Source organism: Gastrolobium bilobum, unplaced genomic scaffold (genome assembly GCF_033153095.1).
Source record: "Gastrolobium bilobum isolate Gb01-03AN ecotype WA unplaced genomic scaffold, APGP_CSIRO_Gbil_v1 utg12522, whole genome shotgun sequence".
NCBI lineage: Eukaryota > Viridiplantae > Streptophyta > Magnoliopsida > Fabales > Fabaceae > Gastrolobium > Gastrolobium bilobum.
Genome location: NW_026897106.1, coordinates 104,563 through 114,752, shown reverse-complemented (window position 1 = coordinate 114,752; position 10,190 = coordinate 104,563). Strand labels below are relative to the sequence as shown.

General features: G+C 38.0%; 1 protein-coding gene across 2 annotated transcripts; it reads right to left on the bottom strand.

The window, feature by feature from the left end:
* Window positions 1-297: 297 nt before the first annotated feature.
* Window positions 298-2,782, bottom strand: LOC133304197 (squamosa promoter-binding-like protein 8). 2 transcript variants are annotated; one of them, XM_061504192.1, is made up of 4 exons: window positions 2,669-2,782; window positions 1,665-2,446; window positions 794-933; window positions 298-625 (listed from the first exon to the last, which is right to left on the bottom strand). In XM_061504192.1, the coding sequence occupies exons 2-4, from the start codon at window positions 2,408-2,410 to the stop codon at window positions 486-488; spliced, it is 1,026 nt and encodes a 341-aa protein (XP_061360176.1). In that variant the 5' UTR covers window positions 2,411-2,446; window positions 2,669-2,782; the 3' UTR covers window positions 298-485. The 2 variants fall into 2 exon arrangements, with proteins under 2 accessions (XP_061360176.1, XP_061360177.1); XM_061504193.1 differs by having other exon boundaries at window positions 2,571-2,699.
* Between the last annotated feature and the right edge of the window lie 7,408 nt (window positions 2,783-10,190).

Genomic DNA, 10,190 nt, shown 5'->3' with positions numbered 1-10,190 from the left:
CAGTGCCCGAAAATGAATGTCTACAGGCCCTGAACACCCGTGCTCAGCTGCCACAACTCTGTGAGACCCAAACAGGTCCTATTTCCGGGAAAATCCAAATTGAAGGGTCCAATTTTCCCTTCTACGGTTTACCATAACTAAAATTTACAGCAGTGAAAGCTGAAACAGATCATAAAGTAGTAGAGGGTCACTGCAGAATTCCATTTGCTACTAGAAGTAGTACCCTAGGGACCAATAATTAAAATTGAGCCACTAGAAATTAATTACACAACAAAATATAAAGAAAAAAAAGGGTAATTAACATAGATGCTTTAAATCAACGATTCTTACTAACAATAACACAAAGATTAAAAGCTTTGAAATTAAATTTGGGAGAAAGTTACAAGAGGTGGAATTAAGTTCACTATATATTATTATTTGATGCTCCTCCATTTAATTTCTTGGAAATATTAGCCATGCAAATTAACTGCTCCTACCATGCACTACTACCCGCTTGAGAAAAACAGTGAGCTTGAAGTTGTTGAAGGGCTTCCGCTTTGATAAGACCTTTGCCGGAAATAATCTGGCGGCGACACCGCCACCGTCACTGAAGATGACGACTGAGCTCCGGAATCCGGTGGGGATCCTGTCAAAAAATATTAAAAAATAACAAAATTGTTGTAAATTGAAAAGGAAAAAATAAACAAAGAGAAAATCTTAATTATTCATACCAAAATAACAAATGATAATCATGTTTATGATAATTAAATAAAATTAAGAACTGAAAAATTAGAGAGAAGGAAGGGTACAGTACTTGCAATATTATCCAAAGTGGGTTGAGATTTGTGGGTTTCTTGAGTTGGCTGCTGAGTTTTTCTTCTGCGACGATTATGATCTGCCAATCTCTTCCTGCAGCTACGTTTTCCATTATCAAATTCAGAAAGAAGATGGAACCTGCATGTCAGAAATAAGAAAAATAATTAAATATATATATATATATATATATATATATATATATATACTAAATAATAATCACAATAACTATTAATATTTTAGTTAATTTCCTTGCCAGCTGTTTTTTTTAAGGTACTAACTAAAAGAAGCAAAACAATGCAGCACGTAAGTAGTAAAACTGAAAGATGAGTAATGAGGGAACAGCAAACATCTTAGAGGACGCAAATGCCCTCGGGATTTCCCCCATGTACGGTCAACTCAATCATTATCAACACTCTCTCCGAGGGCACTTTCGTCTTTTCAAACCCAACCCCTTCATAGCCTTCCCACCATTCTGGGAAATCACACCACACCACACCACACACAGAAACAACGTTGGGTTTTGTGTGTGTGTGTACGAGAGATATTTGAACTTCCAAAGTTGAAACCAAGACTCTTTCAAAAAAAAAAAAAAAAAATTGAAACCAAGAAAACAAATACACATCCAAATCAAGAATCTTTCCGTCTTTTCAAAAAAAAATTAATTAATTTTAATTAAAATTAATTAAATCAGTTAATAGCGAGTGCTGGTGAAACAAATTGCACTACTATAAGAAGCAAAGGCAAAAGGGCAGTAAGGGACACGGGAAAAGGACGGAAATGCCCTCGGGATCAGCCCGTGTACTTAGAGAAGCTGAACTCAATGATTGGGGTCCGAGAGTAGGGGCTTTTATGTCATTTCAAGCCACAACCTGCTGCATTGCTGGCAGAATCGCTGAGTCAACCCGGCGGCGATGACGGTGGCGGCTTTGGAGTGAAACTCGCACACCTTGTGGCGGCGGTGGTAGTGCTTCGCCTGTGACAGATCAGCATTGCATCCCTCGGCCTGACACCTGGGCGAGTTAGACGAACCGGTCGAACCCGGTTCAGCCGGTCTGGACCGGCGGTAGAGCCTGCTCACAAAGTCATCCTCGGAAGAAGAGAAGTACGTGCGGCCTCCCAGGTTGAGCCCAATTCGCGAGCCCACGAAGTCCATGGGCCTACCGAGCTCTTCAGACTTAGGCACGAGAATAAGTCCGGGCCCAGGCCCATTCCCACAGCTAGCTGCGTTGACGTGTGGCAGCGGGTCAAGAGAGAGCATGGAGTGTGGTGGTGGTGGTGGTGGTTGGGGTGGAGGGTAGGAGGTTGAGGACACGCCATGGAAGGCGCGTGGGTCGAAGAACGTGTGGTGGACTTGGTGTTGGGCTTGTGGGCTAAAGTGGTGGTGGTGCTGTTGTTGTTGGTGGTAGTGGTGGTGGTGAGTGAAATCAACGGTGTTTGAGGCTGTGTTTGTGGTGGTTGTGGGCCCATGAAGGAAGTGGTCAGGTAAAAGGGTGTGGGAAGCGTAGTGGTCGAAGATTTGACGGTGGGTTTGGTCGGAGGCAGCGGCGGCGGCACCACCGTCTTCATTTCCGGTGAGCATTATGGTTGATGGGTTCCCCCATTCGTATTCCAACATGTCTCTCTTTCTCTTTATCTTGCAAGAGTTCACTACCTGTGAAAAATCATGTTACATAAGTGAAATAATAATAACATAAAAAAGAAAAAGAAAAAAAAAGTAAAGGGTTCTTTTTTATGATTTGAGATGGTTTTGAAGTGTTTTTGGAGAACTCTCAAACCTATGGAAAATTTGAAGAAGTGGGATTCGATTGAAAACACCCAAAAACCCTAATTTCAACACAAGTTATGCTTTCCTCTTTCCCTCTCTGTTCATTACCTTCTTCCACACTCTAATGGCGTGTACATTAAGTCTTCTCTCTCTCTCTCTCTCTCTCTCTCTCTCTCTCTCTCTCTCTCTCTCTCTCTCTCTCTGTGTGTGTCTCTCAGAGTCTTTGCCTCTGCTAAATGGATGTGCGCTTAAAAGATCTCACTTTCACCCTCAAAAAGCTGAACCCTTTTGTCCCCTTCTCCATCTCTCTTTCCAAAAATAAAAGTTACTCTTTGCTCCTTCTCTCTCTAGGTGAGTGAGTGAGAGCGTGTCTTGTGTGACTCTATGTGTGTGTGTGTGAGTTTGAGGGAAACTCAGTTTATGAGGCGGCTTGTGCAGACAGTGGCTAGTTGGTGGTGATCTCGTACTGTGATATGTTAGGAGTTATATTGAAATTACCGTTTTATCCAAGAAGAAATTATATTTTTACATCTTTTTTTATTTTAATCTTTTTGTTACACCATCTTAAAATGTTAGTATAAGTGTTTTGCTACAGGTATAATTACTTATTTGGGTGGGTTAGTGCCAAATAAGTTAGGAGGAAGAAACAGAATCAGTGTTGGGTAGTAGCGGTAATTACTGCTTGTGAAAGGTAGAAACTAATAAAACAAGAGGGAAACCTAACTGTTAACTGAACAAAATGAGAAGCTAGAAAGAGGTAGAAGGAGTGAACAAGGGTTAATATGAAGCAAGGACATTAAATTTAAGGACCCACAATCTGTTTCGAGTTTGGTCTGCTTGATCAGTGGCCCAGGTCAGATGATCGTCATGATTAATTCATATATGGCTAGGTGGATTTTATGCTTGCTTAATAGAATTTTCGCTTTCTTGCTTTTAGAAACGCACCCTTTATTTCGTTTTTGAACATTTGAAAGGGACTGTTTAGAGCAAGTGCAACTGCTTGTGTTCCATTGTTTCTGTGTAAATGCTTGATGTTCTTACATTAAAGTTTCAAGCCATGTGATTCTTCTTCTTGACAAACTTTATGCGTGAATAATTAGGGGTGTTCATAAACTAGTTTAGAACTATCAAAAACTATCTTAATGATTTAGTTAGATTTCTAAAATAATTCAATTTGACTACATTTAAAATTTAATTGAATTTCTTAAAGTTTGAAGCCATATATTTAATGTTCTAAACAAAGTTTAACAAATCTTAATCTAATGTGATTTCAGTCATATAGTTTTGAATGTAGCCAAGTTATAAAGGATGGGTATGAAATATCATGTTCACGATTAAGTATTTCAAAGTTTGATAGTCTTCAATTATTGTCTTTCACATATATGACTCTGGGTAGTTGCAAGAGCAAAGAGATGGGAGGTGCACTTGCAAAATATTTTGTCACTTGATTTTTATGCATGAATATCTTGGGACAATTAGTGAGAAAGGTAGTAATAGTTGTTAGTACATAAGTATTCTAGAGACAATATGAGAATCAGATGGACTCATGTACTTCTTTATTGTTATAAATAAATTTTATGAATAAAAATATTTTTTATCTTGTTTCATATTGCATGTCTCAAATATTGAATATGAGTAACTCGATAAAGCTCTTGGAATAGAACGGGTGTCATATTGAGGATCTGTGATAGGGATCACGATCATGAGGGCTCAATGACACCACATGTCCATTGCTAGAAATATGTTCCTAGTCTAGAGATATCGATAATGGGCATTGGTGATCTTGGGTAAGACTAGCACGACTGAGCTACTTGGATAGAGATGCAAGGTAAAGTCCTCGTGACCTACAGACATGGAAATATCTTAGCTGACTCATGGGTGGACCTATTGGAGAATAGCTCGCACTGAATTGACCCACAAAGAGACAATACAAGGAAATCTCACAAATAGTATCGATAGGTAATATCTCTTATTATTTGAGTATGTCTTTCCTTAGACCTGACATTGTTATATAGACTTGTGCTCTGGAAGGCTTGCTTTGATTGTATACCTTGTCTGCCTGAAACATGGAGACTCGTAGGTATATTTTTGGGCATGTCCTAAAAACTGAGGGCTAGTGTGACTAGCTGAAGGTATCCATCAATCTCTGTGAGAGATTAGGTTATCTGTAGACCGGTGAAACCAGGATGACATTTACGGGACTCGAGAATCTATCCATAGTAAAGGAGTCATGAGATGACCCACTCTTTAGAGTCCGTAAATGAAGATTCCCAGTTTCGACAAAAGATAACCCTAGACAGTAGGGTTTGATACATTTTCCTTGACCTAGGTCAATGGGACGAATAACCGAGACGAAAGGACAATTCATATGGTAACCAAATAGGTATAACAGGTTGATCATTCGATGAACTCAACTAGCTCTGGGACAACAAAGCATTGCTAGTGCTCTGTGTTGTCATTAGATGGATTGAGCCTAATGGGCCCAAGCCCATTTATGTCAGTGGCTATGTTGGGCCTGATGGGTCGCACACAAACACCTTAAGTTCTCTTGAATTCTGGCATATGTGATTTGAGACCACTAAGGGATATTGGGCCTTAGTTTAAAAAGCCCACATATTGGGCCAAGAGAAGATAGGTGGCCTCATGGGTCAAGTTGGACTTGATCCATGATGTAACCTAATTAATTTAAATGTTAAATTAATAAAATTAATTTGAATTCTAATTTTGAATTTTGAATTTAAAATTTGAATTTAAATAAGAATAATTTGAATTCTAATTTCGAATTTCGAATTTGAAATTTGAATTTAAATAAAATTAATTTAAATTCTAATTTTGAATTTTGAATTTAAAATTTGAATTTAAATATAGTCATTAAATTAGATTTAATGAAGATGGAGAAAATAAAGGAAACCAATCAATTAGATTGATTGGCCAAAATTAAGGAAATCAATTAATTGGCTTAAATTGGAAAAACCAATTAATTGAATTGACTGACCAAAATTAAGGAAACCAATTAATTAAAATTAATTGGCTGAAATTGGGAAAACCAATCAATTGGATTGATTGGATAAAATTAAGAAAATTACCCAATAAGATTGGGATTTGATGAGGGCGCTGATTTGACCTAGTCTTAGGTTAATGAGGCGCCACATATATATAGCCCCTTTCTTCATCCTTAGTTTTTGTAAGTCTTTTTCTCTAATCTTTTCCTCTGAAACCCTAGCCAACACACACATTAGTGTGGCGACTATCTCTCCCTCTCTTGGAATAACCAAAGGCATCACCCACTCTTTGTTCTTCTCTTGAGTCTAGGAACCTCCATTGAAGGACATTGGACATTCGAAGAAGCGTTCTTCTCTTACAAGACAATAAGGTAGTGTGGATTTCCATCGGAGGACTTGTGTTCTTCAAGTCTGGAGAATTGATCACGAACGCATCTGATCAAGAATAGTTATCTGAATACATGTATCAACTTTAAAAGCCTAACATGTCTATTGCATGATTCATGGGTCGAACATGATTGAGGGTAGGCAAAGGTTGCTTTTTCCGCATAAATTTTTTAATTTTTCCCTTTTTTATGTTCATGGCCTACAAAAGGCTACTTTCAATAGTGACTATTTAATTCGTGATATGTCTCTTCACACTTAGGAGTCCATGCAAAATCCTTTGTCTCCTTTAAGAGTTAGAATAAGAGGAGTGACTTTTGAGCTTACTTGACCAAAAGTGATTTAGTGCAACGATTCTCTTATTCAATTGCTCAACTACCTTTGTGAATTGCAGAATCCTAAAATGAGCACAACCTAACCTTGAGCGGATTTGTTTTGATTCCTCAGTCCATAAGCAAGAACTCCATAAACTTGTCAGCTTAATTAAACTCCAAAAGTGCACTTGGAAAGGTTAAGCCATAAGTTGTACTTCATTAATATTTTGAACATCGTCCTCATTTAGATCTCGAACATGAGCATTCTCATCCAAAAGTCATCAATGTACACTTCACATATTCTATTGAACATCTAGTCTTCGAACACTCAATTCATCAATCGGTGATAGTTGGCATGAGCAATTTTATTTTTATTTTTTGTATAAATCATCCAGTATCCGTTCGTCAACATGTGCCAACTAATCTATTAGATCTGAGCTGGGTAGGACCATAAAGGCGGCAAAACTCTTCTATCAAGATTTAACATAAAATTTTCCAATCTAAAGGGCATAACTTTATAACATTGACTAACCTTTTATGTGATAAAGACAATATTTTCTTCATAGTTGGGCACATGGGGATCTGATTGTAGACAACAATATGTGTCCATGAATAAAGAAAGATAGATTCTAGACGAGTTGTTGACTAGGTAGTTAATGTTGGGAAATTGGAAAAAGTCCTCAGGCTAGACTTGATTTAGTCAGTGTAATCGACACTCATGTGTCAATTCCTGTTAAACTTTTTCAATAAGATGGCATTGGAAGAATCTAGGATGTCTCATAGTTTGGCAATTTTAGATTTTTTTTCCTTTCACATAGCAACTCTATTGGTAGTTACAGTGGCAACGAGGAAGTGTATACTTGCAAAACACTTCGATACTGAAGTCAGAGATATATATGTATGACTTCTTTTAAATTAATGAATGTTCATTACAAGTTAAGGGTCTCCCATTTTATAAACAATAGGTCATGGAAGTAACTTATATGAACTTCTCATTGGAGAATGTAAGAAAAAATTAATAAGAGTAAAAGTTGTTTTAAATTAAGTTTACTAGTCACCACAAAGTAGGTTTTTTTTTTAAACAATAATAATCCATCTTGAAAAAAAATCAAATTTTTTAAATAAATACAAAAAAATAATAATTTAATTTTCAAAATCAATAAATATATTGATTTATGTCTAACCTGCAATGACCAAAGGCATGGAAGCTCAATTCCTTGGTTGACTTATCGTTTACGTATGGGCGTTAAGTCTATTCAGGAGTTGATCTGAATCTACTACATACAAAATAGAGGCCTAATAGCTAAAGGCTCAAATGGCCTAGAGAACCCCCCCCCCCCCCCATGCGACATAGCCACAAAGGCAATACATCTCGCACCAGAAACATGGATCTCACTTCAAACTTTGCCAACAAGCCAAATATGACTTAGCATGAAAGGAACCATCATTGCAAGGATCAGCAGCTCAGGCAAGTTGGCCACTGCATGGAACCAGTGAAAGGATGGCAGCTCCAGCTTGCCACCACACCTATTGAATCTACTACTAAACATAGGCTTACTCCCCGTGGAATAGTATGAGAGAAGCCAGCCTTCTCCTCTAATGAATGTGAACACCGTCTTATGACGGACGATGAGAAACAAAGGTGCTCAAGCACTATAAATACAGAGACTATAGCCCAGGTATGATATCTCTCTTTGAATTCTCAAATATGCTTGAATACTGAACTGACTTGAGCGTCAGAATGCCTTTGCAGGTACCCCCCCCAATCGCTCTCAAGCTTCTTAGTTACGCAAAGTGTCGTCCAACTATCTCGCAACACATTCCAACATCTCGCCAAGCATCCCAGCATCTCGGCAACAATACGCACATCACTTCTTCTCTTCATCAACATCTTTAATCCTTAACTGTGTGTGATTAGGCCTAGCCCATTTTGAGTTTGACCGATCATTGGCACCGTCTGCGGGAAGCGATAAATTTCGACTCTCACTCGATACAAATAAAAAACATGGTTGATACCAGAAGTAAGATGTCCAAATCTCATAATGTCTCTAGAGAAAAAAAAAGTATGGAGGGTAGCCATCTTGTCGGAGAACTGCCTCTTCCATAGCTCCAATTTCGCCTCAGCAAGATAATCCACCTACAAATGAGCAAATCTTGGAGCTCCTCAGGCAACATACTCAAAAGATTGAGGAGAAACAGAAAGAGCTACAAAAATTGAAAAACTCACAATTTGAAAATTAAAAGCAGCTTAATGTGAATGAAAAATATGGTGAGAATGATCATGGACTAGAACACTCTCAAAAGACCCTGATCCATCGAAAAAAGGAAAGAAAAAGATAGAGGATCATCAACCTCACGTTAGCTGTGAGACAAATCATCATGTAGATCAAAATTTCAACTAGAATCCAAAAACAGTTTCAAAAGTGGCTCATCTTTTTACCACGCAGATCATAGATCTGCCTATTTCGAGGGATATAAAAATCACTACGAAAAATACTACTGAAAAGGAGAACCCTAGGAACATCCAGAGCATTTCCAGACGAATATGATGGCCTAGGGCGTTCCTGATGCCAAAGGTTGTCGTCTCTTCCCAATAACATTGAAAGAAGTTGCTTTCATGTGATATTCAGGTCTGCCAACAAACTCAATAAGCAATTGGGAAGACCTCGCCAACTAATTCTCAATGAGATTTGCCACAAGCAAAGCTCAAAACAAATCCATGCATGCGCTTAAAACTGTGAGGAAGGTGTTAATGAAACCTTGCGTGATTTTGTGAACAAATTTTTTGACGAAGCCTTGTTGGTAAGAGAGCCTGACCCACAAGTCTCTTTGCATCTTATTACTGATGGTCTACAAGAAATATCATTTTCCACGTCTTTGGCTAAGCAAAGGCCAAAGACCATTAAAGAATTACAAGCGAGATATGAGAAGTTTATTAATCTCGAGGATTATAGGCGATCCCAAGAAGGCCCAAGTGAAAAACCTGCGGCCAATGAATTCAAAAGAGATTTTCCAAGGAGGTTCAAGGAGAGAAAAAAGTGTGAAAACTACACATCTCTCAATACATCTCGATCTCACATTTTGAAGGAAATTTTGCAAACTGGTTTTGTCAATGTCACCAAGCTTCCTCCACCCAAGAAAAAAGGTAAACTTGATGAAACAAAATTTTGTGAATCTCATGAAGACTTATGTCACTCTATTGAAGAATACTTTGACCTCAAAAATATCATTGAGGCTTTCTTTGGAGAAGGTAAACTCAATGAGTTTATCATTACTTGTAAACAAGATAAAATTTAGAGGAAGTGAGATAGAAGTCCTGATCAAAATAGGCATCCTCCTAGAAGAAATTATAAATATAAGAGAAATTACAGACAAACCAATAATAGGCGAGATGACACACCACTAACTATGGGTGTTATGACAGACCCAGGGAAAGGTCCCCACGTGAAAGGAAATGGAATGAACAACCGGCAGCATGTGAGCGCAACCAACTTCAGTTGCTTAACTATGGGTGTTAGGGACTATTGTAGAAGGTGCTGTAGAAGAGGGAGAAACATATTCCCAGAGAAAAAGGCATCTAAAAGCTATCATGACTGTCAACAACCATCCAAAGATCCCATCTCGCCTAGTTCATAAAGTTCCAATAAGTTTTGATAAAGATGACTATAGCGACATAGTCCCTAAACATGATGAGCCACTAATCATCTCTGCCTACATGGAAAATTTGCAAGTAAAAAGAATCTTCGTTGACAATGGAAGCTCAGTTAACATTATATTATAGAAAGCCTTTAAAGGTATGAACATCCTGGAGAAACAAATAGCACCTAGCCAAAGTGACTTGCTGTGATTCTCAAGTGAATGCATGCAACCCAAAGACACGATTTAATTATAAGTAACATTTGGAATCCTCCCTAAAGCAAGAACAATTAA

What these genes read in the sequence shown, in the direction of transcription:
- LOC133304197 (XM_061504192.1), bottom strand. Translation starts at nt 2,410, where the DNA reads ATGTTGGAATACGAATGGGGGAACCCATCAACCATAATGCTCACCGGA. An exon ending in TTCTGCCAGCAATGCAGCAG is followed by an intron (nt 934 to 1,664) that starts GTTGTGGCTTGA and finishes TCTGACATGCAG; the next exon opens with GTTCCATCTTCTTTCTGAAT. An exon ending in CACTTTGGATAATATTGCAA is followed by an intron (nt 626 to 793) that starts GTACTGTACCCT and finishes ATTTTTTGACAG; the next exon opens with GATCCCCACCGGATTCCGGA.